Source organism: Diceros bicornis, chromosome 26 (genome assembly GCF_020826845.1).
Source record: "Diceros bicornis minor isolate mBicDic1 chromosome 26, mDicBic1.mat.cur, whole genome shotgun sequence".
Classification (NCBI taxonomy): Eukaryota; Metazoa; Chordata; class Mammalia; order Perissodactyla; family Rhinocerotidae; genus Diceros; species Diceros bicornis.
Window position 1 is genome coordinate 47,450,879 of NC_080765.1, and position 19,191 is coordinate 47,470,069.

The 19,191-nt window shown below is 57.8% G+C and overlaps 1 protein-coding gene across 1 annotated transcript in view; it reads left to right on the forward strand.

The window, feature by feature from the left end:
• LMF1 (lipase maturation factor 1) overlaps window positions 1-19,191 on the forward strand; it is a 106,687-nt gene that overhangs the window by 73,980 nt on the left and 13,516 nt on the right. Inside the window, exon 6 of the mRNA XM_058570426.1 lies at window positions 14,475-14,642. Within this exon, the coding sequence (XP_058426409.1) occupies window positions 14,475-14,642 (168 nt within the window). The remainder of the gene's footprint in view (window positions 1-14,474; window positions 14,643-19,191) is intronic.

A 19,191-nucleotide genomic window follows, 5' to 3' on the forward strand; every position in this document is an offset into this window, starting at 1 on the left:
TGACTGGGACACGACGGGACTGTAAGGGCAGCTTTCACGGCATTTCTAGGAGATTTTTGGTCTTTTTCTGGGGATCAGGAAGGCCTCTCACTTCCTGTCTGGCACACGTCTTCAGAGCCATCAGGCTGGGAAATGGTCCCTCGCTGCAGCGATCCCTCAGCTCACACCAGTGCTGTGTACTCCTGGGCAGGCCATCTGTGGCCGCCTGTCCCTGGACACTGCTCGTCCCTCCACAGGCCGGGCAGACAGCCTGAGAGGGGCCATCTTCACAAGCCCCTCAGCCTGGGGCCTGCGGGAAGGGATGCGGTTAGCTCAGTGCTCCAGTCTCAGAGCCAAATCAGCAGGAGGAGGGGGCAGCAGGAGGAGGGGCGGGCGTGCGGTGCCCTCCCCTTAATGCGCTTTGCTGTCTTCGCTGCCAGTGCCGCAGACCTTGTGTCACCTGTGGCATTTGCCAGTTGGTGCTCCCGTGCCTGGTCATCTGTTCAGGCACAGTGTCCCTGCACCCGCCCTGCAGGGACCTCTGGCTACCGTGGAAGCGCTAAGCCCTGCACATCTGGACGCCCAGTGCCTCGAGGGTCGATGCCAGATTCCAGTCGGGTGCGGCGAGCCTGCTCCCGGCAAGGAGACTGGGATAGGTCACACATCTCCCATCGAATTGGACCCATTTCCCTTTAGTCCAGAACAGCAGTTTGAGGGGCACACGCTCGCCTAGGGCCTCTACCAAGCTCATGTCTCAGCCTCCCCCGGTGGCAACAGCCCTGCTTTGCCCATTTTTCTGTGAATTCCGTGTAAGGCAGGTTCTTGTGAAAACTTGGGAAGTGGATTGCAAATCGGAGATTTCGAGGATCTGGAGCAGGCGAGTCTTGGCAGACATCTTCAGGGATCCAACAGATCACAAATACGAGGAATCAGTGAACTCCAAGTCCCCCCTCCTTTCATCCTTTCAAGCAAACTGCTGTTCCTGAGAGTTCAGAAGGCAGCATCATGCACTGCTGATATAACGTGGGACACTCACAGTGCCTACCTCACGGCGATAAGGACGTGCGGTGCTTTCTAAGGTGGCCTGCGGACCTTCGGGGCTGCTGCCGGGCTGCCGAAGGGGCGCCTGTGGCCGTGAGAGGACGTGTACATCCGGGAGCCCAGCTCCCAGGGCGCGTTCTCCACCCCCTGTTCAACGTGTGAATTTGGGCACATCGGTTTTGTGGGGTTTTTTTGGTTTTTTTTTGAGCTTCCTCATCTTCAAAGAGACCAGTAAGCTTGCTCTTTGAACTACAGAGTGTGAACTGGTTAACAAAAAGCCAGAATGAGGAGCTGTGGGGGAGCGCGGGGCTGCTCCTCTTGCAGACCATTCATTCCAGTGTTCCTCTACAGATTCTCTCCCCTAGAATTTATGGAGCTATGGTCAGAGAGGTCCCAGAATCCTCCCCCGTCTTGGCCAAAGGGCCACCCACCTGTTGTGCGTCTTCTGCTAAGTGGGCAGCACTCAGACGGGGCGGTGCGAGCACATCTCCAGCAGGCAGAAACACCAGGTCACGTTCTTCCGGGCTTTTTTCTCATTGGTTGTATTTCATCACAGTTAACTGAGAATACAGCATCTGTGTGGGATCTTCCGCTGCTCTGGGAAACACGGGGAGGCTGATAAACAGGGGACATGTCCACCTCTCCGAGCTTGTGCGCCCATCCACACCCACACATGTGCCCTGTCCCCGCCTGTCAATGTGTGTCCAGCGCCGTGGGACCGTGGGCACACGCAGATCCACAAGGCACAGGACACATGGAGACCCCTGAGGTTGCAGGGGCGTGTCTGCGTGCTGCCCTGTCCTGGTGGCCGCGTCCAGCCCTGCTCGGGCACCAATTATTTGCAGTTGGGAATAAACTGTAGCCTCGGGTTTGATTGCATGTTTCTGCTGAAACCTGGTTTTCTGCTGTTGTGCTTTATTTCTCGCTATGGGAAATTTCAGCGTAGACAAGTATGTGACGAACCTACAGCCCTACCCCGAGTTATCCTGCGCAGACCCAGGTCACGGCAAGGACACAGTGCGTCCTGTGTGCCATCCAGCGGCTCTCACTCAGCCTTGCCGACCTCGTGGCACAGGTGCGAGCCCACTGGCCCTGGAAGAGACGGGGTGAAGCCAGCACCGCATCCTCAGCCCGTCCCCAGGAGCGCGCCCTGCACCAGCACAGGACAGTGGTGACGGGGGTGACCAGGATGATGACAAGCTCACACCCCCGGTTTCTACATCTGCCCTGTCGGTCATCTCTGCGTGTTGGGGGGAAGCTGTTTCGCTCTTCCTAACATGTGAGTTGTCTCCCAACATACATGAAACTGCTGCTTTCAGAATGCCTTCCTTTAGCGGTGGGGACGTCAGCACTAGCTGGTGAGCAGCTTCCTGTGGAATAATCCGGGCTCGTCGCTTCAGTTTTAAGAAGTCAGTTATCACGGAGAAGGAGCCCCCGGGTGGTTTTGGTCCCAGAGGAGATATCCTCAGCTGGGGCCTAAGCGAATCAACCACAAATGTTGCACTTATACACGTGCTTGTTAGGGAGTTGAATTTAATTGTTGCTGGAGATTTGGGGAAATTTAACAGTCTTTTGGTTCCACAGCATGAAATGGCCCCTCCCACGCCAGCCTTCTGGGGCCTTGGGAGGAGCCGGGGGCCGGGGAGTGGGCAGGCCCTGCACTCCCCGTGCAGCCAACGGGGCCCCCTCAGGCTTCCCATTCACAGAGCTCCACGCCGTGAGCCACAGTGGGGGCCCCAACAGCCTGGCCCGAGCTTGGGTTTGTCTGCAGGGACTGTGTTTACATCACGGAGAAGCAGAGTTGTACCCACTGGGGAGACAGCTCCTGTTCCGGCTACCAGAACCCCATCCCCGACTGCCGGTAAGCACCAGCAAACGTCCCTCCTAGGAGCAGCCGAGTGGCAGGGCTGCAGGCAGAGAAGCAGCTCAGGACACACCTAGTTATTTAAGACAGACCCATGGGGGCGTGCCCTGGGGCTTGACACCCCCGAACCCAGAGCGCCCAAATCTGCCCTGAGTGGGCGTCTCCGTGGCGCACACAGGGCACAGGCGGTCCTAGGCACATGGCTCAAGGCTGCCTCCAAGGGTTCTGGAAGCACCCGCCTCACGCACTGAGCACTGCAGGGACGTCGCTCCCCAGCTGCAGCGGGCCCCGCCCCGCCTGTGGTCATTCTCAACACACTGACCCCAGGGCCCAGGCTAGGCGCTCCTTCCCTGGTGCCAGTGATCTCAGCAGCCACGCCAAGGTGCTCGTGGGGGTGACCGAGGTGGGCTGAGGCCTGCTGCCCAGGACAGCAGTGGCAGTGGGAGCCCCCAGCTCTTCCCGGCTGTCCCCCCCCCCCCGCTAGGTGGCAAGCTCCCCCCAGTACTGGGCGTTGGGTCCTGACCCTCTGGGCCAGCTGCAGCAATCCGCGTGTAAACACTGGCCCGCCCAGCCCACCAACCTATGACCAGCGTGTTTCACGGCCCCTGTGCCCTGGGCACAGCAGGGGTTGCTCCACTCACCCCACGCACAGGCACAGCAGAACCTTCTTCCTACAGCACTCCAGACCCGCCCCCAGCACGAGACGCTTCCGTTTGTGTCTCGGGCCAGTGGATCCTGCTTTTAATTGTGACCCCGGGACATGGGCTACCAGCTGTTTTATACTGTAATTGGATGGGGGTCACCGAGTGCCCTTAGAGACAGGGGCCTGCTAATCTGCAAACAATTTAATCAAGGGTGATGTGACAGAAGCTGGGACTGGGTTACCTGCAGTAGGCTGTGGATTGTAGCTTATTTGCTTTCTCCATGGGCTATTTTATTGATTTTGTGAGAACAAAATGTTTTATGTGCACTGGGGCCTGGAGGGCAGGTCAGTGCTGGGCCTGGGGAATGTCAGGGCCCTCAGGGGGACACGGCCTGGCTGGGTTACTGACCGCAGGGTGGTTTTGGTGGCGCCCACACCCTGGGATCACCCAGAAGGGAAGCCCTGCCACATCAAGGCTAAGTCCAGAAGGGTGGGGGTGTGGCCTGAGGGTCAGTGATGGTCGGTGCTTTCCAGCAGAGAGCTCCAGATTAGGAGCACCCAAACTTGAACCCAGGTCCACATGACTGCCCACTCTTTACACAAACTCATGCTGCCCGCCCTCTCGGGCACCCGTTTCTGGTTTATATGATCCTGAGCAAGTTACCTAACTGTTCAAATTCTGTTTTCCCAACTTTAAATTAATAAGAACCCAGGGTTGTCGTGAGAATTGAGTGACATAATATACACCGGAATGTGAACTCCATGAAGGCTAGTTAGAGTGTGTGACTGAGTTCCGAAATATGTGGGAATTTTCCAGCTATCTTTCTGTTATTGATTTCTTTTTTTTTTTTTTGTGAGGAAGATCAGCCCTGAGCTAACATCCATGCTAATCCTCCTCTTTTTGCTGAGGAAGACCGGCTCTGAGCTAACATCTATTGCCAATCCTCCTCTTTTTTTTGTTCCCCAAAGCCCCAGTAGATAGTTGTGTGTCATAGTTGCACATCCTTCTAGCTGCTGTGCGTGGGACGCGGCCTCAGCATGGCTGGAGAAGCGGTGCATCGGTGCATGCCTGGGATCTGAACCCAGGCCGCCAGTCGCGGAGCGCGCACACTTAACCACTAAGCCAGGGGGCCGGCCCCTGTTATTGATTTCTAATTTAATTCCTTTATTGTCAGAGAACATACTTTATGTGACTTGAATCTTTTAAAATTTATTCAGGGCCGGCCCCCTGGCTTAGTGGTTAAGTGCACGCACTCCGCGACTGACGGCCTGGGTTCGGATCCCAGGCGCGCACCGATGCACCGCTTCTCCAGCCATGCTGAGGCCGCGTCCCACATACAGCAACTAGAAGGATGTGCAACTATGACACACAACTATCTACTGGGGCTTTGGGGAAAAAAAGGAGGAGGATTGGCAATAGATGTTAGCTCAGCGCTGGTCTTCCTCAGCAAAAAGAGGAGGGTTAGCATAGATGTTAGCTCAGGGCTGATCTTCCTCACAAAAAAAAAAGAAAAATTTATTCAGACTTGTCTTGTGGCCTAGAATATGGTCTATCTTAGTGAATGTTCCATTTGAGCCCAAAAAGGAACGTACATTGTGTGTTCTAGAAATGTTCGTTGTCAAGCTGGTTGATCATGTTTTCACATCGTCTACATCCTTACTTATTTTTTGTCTATTCGCCCTATCACGTATTGAAGGGGGATTGAAATCTCTGACTAGAACTGTGGATTTGTCTATGTCTACTTGCAGTTCTGTCCATTTTTGCTTTGGGCATTTCGAAGCTCTGTTATTAGGTGCATAAATGTTTGAGTGTTGTGACCTCCTGATGAACTGACCCCAGTAGCAGTAGGAAATGACGTTTTGTTCCTGATGATATGATTTGCTCTGCTTTGTGTGATGTTAGTGTGGTCACTCCAGCTCTCTTTTGACTAGTGTTTGCAGAGTGTGTGCTCTTCCAAGCGTTCATGCTTCACCACATGTCTTCATATTTGAAGTGTCTCTTATAGGCCGTGTGTAGCCGGGTCTTGATTTTTATCCAACATGACAGATCCTGCCTTTTAATTGTGTATTTGGGTCATTTGTATCGGATGGGACTTTGAGCTGGTTGTAGTCCATCATCTTGCCATTTGTTTTCATTTCTCCCACCTGCTCTTTGTTCCTTTTTTCATCTTTTTCTGCTGCTTTTGGGTTATTCTAATGTTTTTACGACTCCTTTTTGTTTCCTTTCTTGGCTTACTAGCTGTAACTCTGTGGTTTTATTTTTGAGGTTGTTTGGGGTCTGCAGTTTGGGGTCTTTGTCCATCAAGCTCACCCTCAAGTGATAACTGTATGTTTCATAACAGGTGACAGGACTGGACCCCCTCCCGGCCCCTTTGCCAGCGTGTCACCATCTGCTTTACAGAAACCATATGCCATGTCATTGTTGTTCTGTTTAAACAGTCAAATTGTCCTCTGCAGGTATCTCACTAAATTGGAAAGATAACCTTGTTTGTTTATCTACCTGCTTACGTCTCCCAGGCTTTTCCCCCTCTGTGTAGACCTTATTTCCCTTTGTTACCATTTTTCTTCCCATTTCTCAAGTGTGAGTTTGCTGGTGATGAATCCTTTCAGCTTTTCTGAAAGACTCTCCATTTCCCCTTCATTTTTGAAGAGCTTTTTGGCGGGTATAGAATTCTGGGTTGACAGGTTGCTCTGGTCCTTTAAAGCTGCCGCTGCTTCATTGTCAGCTCTCTGGACCCACTCCCCTCTGGTCAGATGGGTGTGCGCCCGGTGGGTGGCGGTGCATGGCAGGTCTGGGAGCCCGACCGTGGAGGACCTGATGGCACACTGTCCACTCTCCCGTACATGGGTGTTGATGGCCCCAGCCCATGTGCGCTGCTGATTATCGGCACCTTTCCAACTCCTTTCTCTGTTTCCTCCATTCCCAGTCGCCCTGGAGGGGAGTGGAGCAGCCTTAGGGTGGCTCATGTTCACGAGATGAGCACCCACAAGGCAATGCCACAGTGTGTCTCTTTGGTCTCCTGGGGGAAGAGCCTTTGGCCCCCGACACTGAGGCCCTGCCCTCCCGGTGCCCATGGGGGGCCACTACCAGAGCTGTACCTGAGAACATACAGGTCTTAGCTTTTTATCCAGAGCCTTCACTTGAGAAGTGTAAGCCATCTCCTCTTCCCCTCCTGTCGGGGAGCCGCAAATGCACAGACACCTCCACATCCCCAGGACACTCATCAATACCTCCAGCGTCCGAGGAAACACCCCCACCCCGAAAACCAGACCAAGGACTTGGACTTCGGGGCATGTTCCCGGCACCTGGCGATGCTGCCTTCCCATGGACACCTCACCTCCTGGCTCTGTGAGGGCCGAGGGGCCCTGATCGGCAGGGAGTGGGCGCAGGCCACAGAGTTTTCTATTAAAACAGAAAACGGAATATGTGGAGCTTGCAAGTTTTAAGAAACTCATTCTCGAGACAAGAATCACTGTGTTCCCTTTCTCAATAAAACCCCAAACACGTAAATTCTTAGTGCCTAAAATGGGAAACTGGCTGAAAACTGTTTCTGTTCTGGGACCTCTCACCAGGGGCCCGGGGGCGGGCACTGGAGGCGGGCTGGTTCCCTGCAGGAAGTCACATCACTCCCCCAAAGGTTCATTACCTGCCAAGTCCCCAGACGGCTGTCATCATGCTTCACGTTTTTCTTGCTCGAAACTGTCTCTGTTTAGGGGAGCCAACCGTAAAAGCTACGGGTCCGGGTCGGCCGCCCCGGCGCCTGGGCTGGGCTGTGCTCCCGACGCACGCGTTGTGGCCATGAGTGAGCATGGCCGGCAGGGCAGCACCAGGCACTCCTTCCCTGTGCTTTATGGGGTGCGATGTTTCAGTCGCCACTTCCATGGTTCACAGCCAGATTTTATGACCTGGTGTTTTTCTCCAGCTTCAGTGCAAACAAAAATAAAACTCTGTCCTGGGCTTGCAGGAGAAGTGAGGCCTCGGGACCCTTGCCGGCAGGGTACGGCCCAACCTTGGTGCCTTTAGAGGTCAGTGCACAGAGCAGGCCCCGTCCTGACACACCCACCCCTGCAGGTCTTAAATCCCAGAAGGAGCCTGACCGGTGCCCCCCAGGGAAGCGGAGCCCCTCGAGGGTGGTGCAGACCCTCAGAAAATAGAGCCTCCCTTTCAAGGAATTCCACATTGGAGGAGATGGCCACCATCACAGTCACCGCATTTGTTCTTGTGTGTGGCCCAGTGAAGCCCCACGTGGGCCGAGGGCATGGGGCCTGCTTTGGGGCTCATACCACAGACGCGGGAGCCGCTGCGTCCCGTCTTCCAGCCCCTCCCTGACCACGCCCATGTGGGCCCCCCTGCACCATTGGGCCACACCATCGAGCAGGTCCCTCTTCTTCACAGCATCTCGCCCACGAGATCTGAGGAGCCCCCGGAAACTTGAAGTAACACGGATGTGCAGCTGCTGCTCCGGCTTATGTTCTTCCCCTGTTTAAAACCTGACATCCCTCCTTAGCACCCAGGTCTCCACAAAGTGGCTGCTGCCACCCCTCCACCCAGCCTCCCACCGCTAGCTGGGGAGTCGCCCGCTAGTCGGCCGTCCCCTGTGGCCCAGGCATGCCAGGCCACCTGAGAAGATGTGTCTTACTCGGTCTCCCCTGAAGAACACAAAATTACTCACAAAACCCAGGGCAACCTTCCCTGATTCAGGGATGCGATTCCTAAAAATCTGCCCCAACTGCAGAAACATGCATTGAAGTTCAAGAAACGAAAAAGGCTGAAGCCCCCCGGGAACACGGGTGGAGGGGAGGTTGCTGCTTGCCGGCGGGGCCTCTCATCAGGGTCCTGCTGGGTCGCGGGGAGCCCGGCTTTCTCTGCTCAGACCCAGACTCTCCACTTCTGTGGGGGAGCATCTCAGAGACGGTGCTGAGCCTGCTCTCTGCCACCTGCTGCCCCGTCTCAGGCGCCCTGCCGACTGCATCCGCACCCGGCAGGGCGCCTCTCCCTGCGCCTCGTTCAGGAAAGAGCAAAGAGCCTGGCTTCCCTCCCCGGCTGCGAGCCAGCGAGCACACCAGCGAGTGGTTTGTTTTTCTTACTTTTGTACACGTCATACAAGTAGCGGGGGCTGCCCATCGGGGAGATGCACCTGGGACTTCCACTCGGGCTCCCTGAGAAGCCCCCACGGGATGCAGAGGGCCCCGCTCCTCCCAGACGGGGGATGGCGCTCCTGATGAGCAAAGGAGACCATCAGTGCAGTGACCCCCGAAGGAGTGGCTCTGCTCCGAGGATGCAACAGAAACCCGTCCTCTCCCATGCTGTGGGCTCCTTCCCCTCACAGACCATGTCTCTCTCCTGTTGATTCTCGAGAGCGTCCTGTCGCTGGCTTGGAGCCGTGAGCGAGGAGGCCCCACCACACACACACACACACGCAGCTTTTCGGAAAGGGCCCAGCGGAAGAGGCTTTTCTGCACAACTGGCACAAAGTCCTTGGTGCTCGTCGGTCAGCCTTGGACAGCCCACTCCAAAGCGGGAGGGGCGGGGCCCTCTTGTCCAGAGGACCCCGTGGGTGGTCAGTGCCATGTGACAGTGAACGGGGAGGCCACGTCCAGGGGCATGTGCTGTGCTCACCCATGAGCAGGTGCCCAGGGAGCCCCACCTGCATGCCTGCCACCTCGGGGTGAGGACCTCTGCCATCCAGCTCACCTGAGTGTTGGCCAAACCTGGGTCCCAGGGTTGGGGGTCTGGGGTCTCAGCGTGGCAGAAGCCTCAGGAGAGAAAACAGGGCCCAAAGGCAGCGTGGGCAGGTGGGCCCCGTGCCCGGCTGGCCGGCAACCTCGGCCCAGGACCAAGCTGGACGACGCCCTGGCTCCGGTGAACTCGCGGCCACCGCGTGTAGGCCATGCTAACTGCACCCCCGGTTCTGGCCAGATCCCCAACAGGGCAGCCGGGTGCCACGGTGAGCGCTGCCACCTCACCTGCAGTTCCTGTCACAAGGCCCCAGCCTGCCTGTGGCTCTCCTCACCCGGCGTCTCGAGGACCTGATGGGGACAAGGAGGACTGTCGGGAGCGTTTCTGCTCAACGTCTGCATTTTCCTGCTGGCTGCCAGCCAGCCGCTCCCAGCCCCTGGTGCCCCCCACATCCTTGCTGCATGGCCGCCCCACCTCCAAGCCAGTGGAGAAGTGCCCTCCCTGGGTGGGTGATGCCTGCCCTGGGCCGGTCTTTGACTGGATCGATGAAATCCGGTCTCTCTGGCCCGGGAACGTGGTGCACTTTTCACCGCAGGGCCTGGGGTGAGAACAAGAGAAATCCTGGGGCCACAGCTGGGCCAGCCGTCCCCACGGAATTCATGCTCTCTGCACAGGTAGGTGGGTCAGGGCCAGCTCAGCCTGGAGCTGGGGACAGACGCTAACATGGCAGTGGACGCAGCGAGCACACCGTCCCACCTTTCGTAACCGTGCTGCTGCCTTTGTTTACCTGGGGAGGGGGATGCAGAGGGTCCGGGGCCTCCCCCCTCTCTCTGGTGGGCGCGGGCGGAGGAGCTGTGCTGATGACAGGAGCCCACAGGGTAGGGGGGGGCTCCCATTCCAGCCTCCACTCACGGTGGGCAGGGTGCGGCCGTCTTGTCAAAACGTGCTTCCTCCAGGGCCTGTGGCTGTTGTAAGAGAGAGGCTTTCAGCCCCGACCAGTGCACCGGTCACACGTCCCTCTGCCCAAACCCGGGCAGAGCCGGCGCGCTGCCCTGACCTGTGTGTGCCACCAAGAGTTGGCCCGCCACCGGCCACTCACTGAAACCCAACCCTGAGGTCTAACCGAGGGCTCGTGGACTCGGGGAACAAGGCATGGTGGTTGTGTACCTCCTGCCCATTGGGGCGTTCTTCCAGGTCTGCAGAGAAGGAGCCTCTTAACAGGGTCCCCCTCCCCACAGGGTTCCCACAGGAGGGGCCGCCGGAGCACACCCGGCTGTGGTCGGCTGGCGCCATGCACAGGGCCCCCTGGGCCCCCTGTCAGCCGCACCTTCCTGTCCAGGGCATCTCGCTCTCACCCACGCGCACACATACACCGGGCTCTCTCACACCCGCGCACGCATACCTTCCTCACACGCACGCGCACACACCTCACTCACACACCTGTGCACGCGCCCTCACCTCGCTCTCACACATCGACGTGCATGCACACATCGCTCTCACACCTACTCACACACACACCTCATGCTCGCATGCACGCACACCTTGCTCTCACACCACAGATGCGCACGAACCTTGCTCACCCACGCATGTACACAGCTTGCTCACACACCTGCGCGTACACACTTTTCTCACACACCTGCGCGTGCACACCTTGCTCCCACAGAACCGTGCACACACACCTCGCTCTCACACACCCATGTGCACACACCTTGCTCACACCCACGTGCGCACACGCATGTGCACACACCTCGCTGTCACCCACATGCGTGCACACCTCGCTCACATGCGTGCACACACCTCACTCACACCTTCACACGCACACACCTTGCTCACCTGTGCGTGCGTGTGCACACCTCGCGCTCACACACTTGTGTGCGCACACCTCACGCACACACACACCTCACTCTCACACACGCGTGCACACACCTCGCTCTCACAAGTCACGTGTGCACACACACCTCATTCTCACACACTCGTGCATGCACACACACCTTGCTCTCACTCGCACGCATACATACCTCGCACTTGCACACACACCTCACTCGCACCCACACCTCTCACACACACACACCTCGCTCTCGCACGCACACACACCTCTCACACACTCACATGCACGCACCTCACACCATCACGCACGCACACATTTCGCTCATGAGCACATTTCACTCTGTCGCTCACACACTTGCACACACACACCTCACTCCTACAGACGCACACACCGCATCCAGGAAAAGCTCTGCTATTTAGGAAAAGCTGAAATGTTTGGACCTGCTCTTGATGCTGCCTGTTTTGTTGAGTGAGGTTGCTTGCTGACCACCAGGACATCTCCAATCTCAGATCATGGTGGCTTCACTCCACTCAGGCCCTAACTGGCTTGTGGCAAATCCATGGTCAGGAAACACGGGCCTTTGAGCAAGGCTACCCCACAGTTCTGCTGCCCGCCTGCCCACCGTGTCGCCCCCCCACAGCCCTGCATCCCCTTGCCCCTCCATCGTCGACCCTCCGCGTTCACAAGTGGACACAGGCGTTAGTTACTGGGAGCTCCTGGGGAAAGATGCGGCAAGGCCTGCTGGGCCCCCCAGAGCTGCAGAAATCTGCTCAGAATACAGGTAGACACAGACGTCTGCAGGCCAGATGGGTGTGGATGTGGAACCAATGACACAGGCTCACACGTCTCCCAGCTGTGCCCACCAAGGGGCCCAGAGACAGCAATGCCTGGCCCAGGCTGGGTTCCTAATGCAGCCTCCAGGCAGAGGGACCAGGGCTTCTCAGAGAAATGGCTGTGCCAAGGGCTGGAGCGGGTGGGGGGGTGCAGGTGACCCCAGGGCACCTTTAGTGCCAGAGAGTAGGGAAACTCAGAAGGTGGTATGGACACATCAACATAAATGACAGTGAAGGATCACCACCCCCTGAATGAAATAACCTACACATCCACACCGGCACAAGCAAGTGCGTGGGGAGGAGGGGCAGCTTCTCCTTACAGCGAAACACCAGCTCACAACTGCAGGAGGAACAGCGGACCCGGACCTCAACCGTGCAGATGCCACAGACCACCCGCAGGAATCATCGAAGGACTCTGAAACTGCCAAATCGGGGGAGACAGGTCATTTCACAGCCTCAAACTACTCAGAGGGCACGTGCAGCTCTGCCAGAAGGACCCTGCCGACACCCTCACCCAGAGATCCAGGCGAGACCCCTGGGCCCCAGAAAGGACACGTGTCATCTCTGGGGTCTTCCTGCCAAACGTGTGCCCCAGAGCCACCGCGAGGAACGAGCTGCCAGTGAGCTGTGCTCTGGAGCGTCCTGAAACTCAGGTTAGGGGACTGGACGTGGGAGCCAAAGGCAGCGTAATAAAGAGGCATCATTCAGGCACCTGCAGGAGTCAGGCCCTCGGGGCAGGCCAGCGTCAGTCCTGAGTCCCCAGTCGTGACCCCGCGCCATGAGAGCCCTCCCGGTTGGGAGTGTCACGGGGGAGCATCAGGGCGCAGGGCTGCCCTCGGAGGGCCCGAATCACATGCATGTGAGGGGTGGAGCATGGGGGTGGAAACACGGGGAGTCGCGCGTCCAGGGCTTTTCTGTACTGTTCTAACTTCTGTAAGTCGGAAATCGAGTCCAAATGAGAAGTTAGCAGAAAAACACTTTCCCGGAGGGGACGGTGGCCCTTCCCCCTAGGCTGTCCTACCTGGAGCCACCTCCGCCCCTGAGCTGTGGGGGCCGGGGCCACCTTTTTTCGTCGCTTTCTCTCACTATCTCTCATCTGTTCCCGCTGCCCTGAGTGTCAGGTGGGAGGCTCTTCAGGGCACCCAGGCAAGTGCACTGCTACCAGTGTCCCTGTGGATTCAGCCGTCACCTCCCCGTGCCCACCGCACAGCAGGCGCTTCCTTGTGTCCACAGCAAATCCAGGGTCAGGCTGCAGCCGTGCCCGTGCCTGGGGCCGCAGGGCAGGTGGGAGGACAGATGAGGGGCCGTATGGGGGGACCCACGTGGCTGTGGGGGGGATGGTGCTGCAGTAGCAGCTGCAGGAGGGCACTTCCTTCTGCTGGGATCTAAACCGTCTATGACACTGAAGTCCATTTAACATTATCAGAAACATTGTTAGGTTTCAAAACTGGAACCATGCTGGCACAACCACTGTCAGCCACTTGTCTCCCTCTGACGTGGACGTCGCCACCCCACACAGCGGCCTTCGTGTCTGCGGGGTGTGCATGTGCTTGCGTGTGCGTGTATCTGCGTGTGTGTGTGTGAGATTGCCTGTGCAGAGAACATAAGTCCCAGGAGGGAGAAGTGCATCTCAGGAGGCCTGTGCTCAGACTGTGCTCGGCAGCATAAGGAGGAGCGAGGCCCTCGGCAGGCTCCCCCGCGTCTGCTTTCAGACCCCCAAGTTCCCAGGCCTGGGTGGTGGGGGGCACGGTGGCCGCACACCCTTCATGGAATCGCAGATCTCTCCGAAGACGGGAAGGCAGGTCTGTGAGGGCAGCTGCGCGCAGGGAGACCACGCCCCTCACCCACAGCAGGCTGTCCACACCAGGGAACGTGCCCCAGCCCCACACGGCGTCAGCACAGTTGGCCCCTCTTGAGGGTAGTCGGCCACGTGGCCTGCTTCTGGTCTCAGCTGCTGCTGGGTGGCTGAGGGAGGACAGGGCCCTGTGGTCAGAGGTGCAGGCCTGTCAGCTGGGCTCTAGGGCGGCCAGCATCACGGCTGAGTCAACACGTGGGCCTCCTGGGACATGCTGCACCCACCCACCCCACACTCATGTGCTGGCCGTTCCCAGAAACACACACGCGGGGCCAGGACCCCGCTCAGCAGGCTCCCAGTGGAAGTCCGCCACGTGGGCATCGGCCTGAGACGTGGGCTCCCTCAGAGCTACCCCCTTCCCACGTGCCCTGCCCCTTCACCCAGGGCTCTCCGGGCTCTGACCCCGCATGTGAGCTCCCACGTCACCAGGGCCATCAGGGGCCTCCTGAAGGGGGGTGGGGGTCAGTATCAGAAGTACAGGAAACCAGGCAGGTAGAGAAGGCCGAGACACCATCGTCCCGTCTTGGTGACTCACCTCTTGGCATTGGGTGAGCTGCTGGAGGAAGGGCTGTGGCGCCAGCCTCCTTGTGCCTTTCCCGGCCAGGATGGCACCAGCCATGACCTTCCTGCAAAAGCCCCCCTCGCCCTCCTAGACCGGCCAGTGGGTACCAAGTGGGCAGGGCTGGGGTGGCAGGGTCCCCTGGGGGGCGGGTTCCCAGGCTCAGCTCACGGGCCTCCCTCTCTCCCGCAGACGCAGCCGGTGCCCAACCCCGCGGCCTACTTCCTGCACCGCTCTCCATGGTGGGTCCACCGCCTCGAGACGGTCGGCAACCACTTCCTGGAGCTCGTGGTGCCCTTCTTTGTCTTCCTCGGACGGCGGATGTGCATCCTCCACGGGGCCTTACAGATCCTGTTCCAGGTGAGCCCAAGGCCCACTCTACACGTGAGCATCCGCCTGTCGGTTCCCAAAAAATACATGTTGGGATCTTCAGTTTCTGTGTTGTGTTTATTGTTTTTATCAAGGTCTAACCCACACCCTGTGAAATGCACCCCGGAGCACCCTTTCCAGATGAGAGGTGCCCGTGCTGCTCCACACACTGGGCTCTTCCTGCCTGCCCTGGACCCCAGTCCACGGGCGCAGAGGGTCCCTTGTGCTGGAGCTGCCTCGCTGGCATCTCAGCTGAGGTCGCCTGTGGTGTTCGCCTGTGTGTCGGCTGCTCCCTCTTTCCCGAGCCGTCCCGTGTACGAGTATCCCGCTGCTGACTTACCTGCCCCTCTGTCGACGGACATCTGGGGTTTGCAGGTCTCACCGTGACGAGTAAACCTGCCGTCTTCCAAGGGCTCTGTCACAGGGCAGCAGTGTGTGACTGCAGGCTGCCCCATTGTCCCCTCACCCTGCAGCGTGCCGGGGAGCTCCAGGCGGCATGTCCTCGCCAGCACTGCTGCTGCTGCTCGTCTTCGCTGGAGCCGTGCTGGGCATGAGGGTGGTCTGCTTGTGGCTTGATGGCGTTTCCCTGACGCAGACGAGGTCGTGTCGAGTCTGGCGGGAAGAGCCGACATCCCTACAGGGTCGTCTTCCTGTCCAGGACCAGGGATTTGCCACTCCAGCTGTTTAGGTCCCTTTAATCCCCCAGGGGACGTGTGACATCCACATAACTACGTTTCCATACACACTGGGGCAGCTTCGTTCCTAGGAACCTTCTTTCTGTTGTTGGTGCTGTACATGGAAGGTTTGAACTGAACTCCTTCCTCTCTGTCGCCTGAATGTGACTGTCCGTACTCGTCGTTCCTCTGCACCTCTCAGTCCCAACCGTGGCTGCAGGCCCAGAAGAGTCACGTGAAGAGTGGCGGCCCCGCGTCATCTTGCGAGCTGTGCTTCCGTCTCTCTTCCTTCCCTGTCTGGGGGTCCTATTGCAGGTGCAGCAGGCACGGGCCTCCCCCGATTGCCAAGGAGATGCTTCCAGCATCCCAGGGCCTGGTGGGAGCCTGACTTAGGCTGTGGGTTGGCTTTTTGTGGCCACCATGATCAAGATCTGTTTTATTTCTGGTTTACTAGGAAGTCAAGTTTTGTGTTGCTTGTTTTGGGTACCTTTAGTCATGAATGGATGTTGGACTTTAGCAAATGGTTTTTTCTCCACCAGTGGTGAGATCACGGTTTTTTCCTTTAATTTGTTAATGTGGTGAATTACACTAATTCTGCTAATGCTGTGCTGTTTTACACTTCTGGGATACACTCCACTCCCTCACACTGCGTGTCTTCATGTGTCGCTGCGAACCACTTGTACCGTCTGGTTCTGCGTGGTCGTCAGGGGACGTGACCTGTCTGTGGCGTTCTGTCCTCATGGCCAAGCTGGCTCTGCTGTGTCAGGTTCTTACTGTCACCTCAGAAAGCTCATCGAGGGCAGGCCTGTCCCTGAAGGCACTCAGGGGACAGACGGTGGCTCCCGCATATGCCGCCGGGCGTCACAGGGCCTTTGTGACACGGATTCAACACCTTTCCCAGCTGTCAGACACGCAGGGTTGGCATTTCTTCTGGAGGCAATTTTATTTTATTTTTTATTTTTATTTTTTTTTATTTTTCCCCCAAAGCCCCAGTAGATAGTTGTATGTCATGCTTCACATCCTTCTAGTTGCTGTATGTGGGACACGGCCTCAGCATGGCCAGAGAAGCAGTTCATCGGTGCGCGCCCGGGATCCGAACCCGGACCGCCAGCAGCGGAGCACGCACACTTAACCGCCAAGCCACGGGGCCGGCCCTGGAGGCAATTTTAATAGCAAACATTTTCCTGGGAATTTGTCTATTTCTTCTGTTTCCAAATTTATTGTCCAAACAGAAGTCGTGATGTCCTCTGATTTCGCAGAGTCTGGGTCTGTGTCCCGTCTCCGTGTGCCTCGCTTGAGTCACGGCACAGAGCAAGACCCTTCTTCAGACTGAGGCTCGCATCCCCCTCCCCACCGGTGCATCTCGGTTTATTTCCACATCCCTGTGTTTTCCTCTTGTCCATTTTAGCTTTCTGTTGAGATTTTTCTCATTCCATTATTTTCCCTCCCTTCATGAGTAAGTTATACGCTCGGTCTCTTTCAAGGGAGTCCGTGCCTGGTTAGAACCGAGAGTCTGATTAACCCCCATCTCTGCGCCTTGACGGCCTGAAGGCTTCAACTCTTTTACCCACCTCTCCCCGCCTGCCCTGACTGCTCCAGTGTTTCAGCTCTAATTTGCTTTGTCTTTTGCTTAATAGACTTCTTTTCAGGACAGTTTTAGATTTACAGAGAAACTGAGCAGAGAGTGTGGCGTTCTCATTGCCCCCGCAATTTCCCGTCGTGACCGTCGCGTCGCGCGTTAGTGCTATACGTTTGTTACAGCTAACCAGCCAGCGTCGATACTTTGTCACTCACTGAAGCCCAGAGTTGACATCTGGGCTCCGCCCTGCTGCTGTGGGTTCTGGGCTGTCCGGCATCCACCGTTAGAGTGTCATACAGATAAGTCACTGCCCCAAACCCTGTGCTCTGCCTGTCCACCCCCTCCTCCCGAGCCCCTGACAGCCACTCATCTATTTACTATCTCCTCAATCCTGCCTTTTCCAGAACGTTGTATCCAGAATCCTGCAGGCCGGAGCCTCTTCAGACTGGCCTCTCTCACTCAGTCACATGGCCTGGAGGTTCTGCATGTCTTTCCGTGGCTTGAGAGCTCAGTCTCTTCCTTGTTGAGTGACATTCCATTGTCTGGATGCACCACAGTTTATCCATAAACAGTCTGGACTTGGCTGGGGGGCAGAGCAAGGTGACCCTTGCTCCCTTAGCCTCCAGTGAGGGACACCCCCAGGAGGCCAGGGGTGCCGTGCACCATGCCTGCCCTGTGCATACTTTGGCCTCGTGGCTCCGTGGTCCGGAGCCGGCGGGACGAGGCTCCAGGCTGAGGCCCGAGCATCCTTGCGAGTGTCCACCAGTATGGGCGCCGCCTCACGCTGGACCTCCCTTTGTCGTCCAAGGATACCTAGCCCGTGACTCCCGCCTTCCCCTCCTAATGGAGAACGTGGATCCGGTCTCCGAGGCGGCTCAGAGGACCCTTCCTGGCACACAGCCTTGGCAGGAATGCAGGTTTGCTGGGACCTCACGGTTACCACAGCGACTGAGAACCGCATGGAACTGTGGGGTATTAGCCAGCCGCTGCTTCGGCTGCTTTTACACGCCGAGGACCAGTGGGATCTTCTCGGGCCATAAATTTGACTGGGCCTACAGGGACCCAGGGCTGCGCTGACTGGTTTCTGCCTCCTGTGTTCTCTGAAATAATCCAAAGCCCAGCTCTAACATGCTGAAATGAAAAGCAAATGGTCATATCACTTGAAAAGATAATTGAAGGAAGATTGAGCTACTAATGCAGGTGGGAAGGGTTCAGCTACTTGCAAATCGGATTTAGGAGGATATTTGTGTTGACCATTGAACCAGCGACCTCGAAATGCCCTTGCTTGTTGACAGTGCGCTTGGCGCAAGTCTCGAGGCGAGGCAGGACAAGGACCAGCTACCTGGACCCAGCCCGGCAGCAGGTCAGAATCCTAGCCCGGGAACCGCGCCTCCACTGCAGGGGGGCCGCCCAGAGGTGGGGCTCGGGGCTCAGGCGTAGACAGCTCCCAGCAGCCTCGGGCCACACAGCTGGGTCTCAGCCCAGCTTCAGGGTCTGCTGACCGGACGGACAGTGGTGGATGATGCTGGATGGCGGTGGCGCAGGAGCACTTCGCAGGAGAGGGCCAGAGCTGGACCTCGAAGGGCCTTGCCACCAACCTGCGGCTCTGGACATTATTCTGGAAGGCTGGCCCACACACTCGCCCTCCATTCCCTGAAGGCCCTGGTCCAACTGTGTCCCTGGCATTGTCCTCCCCAGCCCCACACTGTGCCCAGGACAAGGCAGGAGAACTCCAGGGCTGTGGCTCTTCTTCGAGGCCTGGTCTGATGCCCCATTAGGGGCCGGGCCTCAGCTGCTAGTGCGGAGAGGACGGATGGCCGGCTGGCCCAGCTGTGATGTGTCTGGCCCCCTTGCAGGCAGTGTGGGGGCTGCAGGGCGCAGTCTCTCCGCGGGCCTGCAGCACTGGGCCAGCGTGATGGTCACTTGGGGAGCAGCGCCATGCCAGGGGCACCATGGGTTCATGTGATGCCCTGATGGGGCTGCGCTCCTGCCTCTGGGCCCTTGACCCCGAGGGGTGTCTCTAGTTGTTTGCTTCCATTCATTCCTTCGGGAGAGGATGTGAGCGTGTTCACCTCCCACGCTCGGTTTACACAGCTGTTCCAGGGGGTTCTGCAAGGCCACGGGTCCATTGTCTACTTGGAGAGGCGCACGTGAGAAGCGATGGGAGAGCTATACCACCACAGCCTCGGACCCCCACTCTCACACCAAGGAGAGACCCTGGAGGGGGCAGTGATTGCTTCCCCCGTGGGGCTGGGTAGGGCGCCCCATCCTAGGTGGGAGTGGGCCT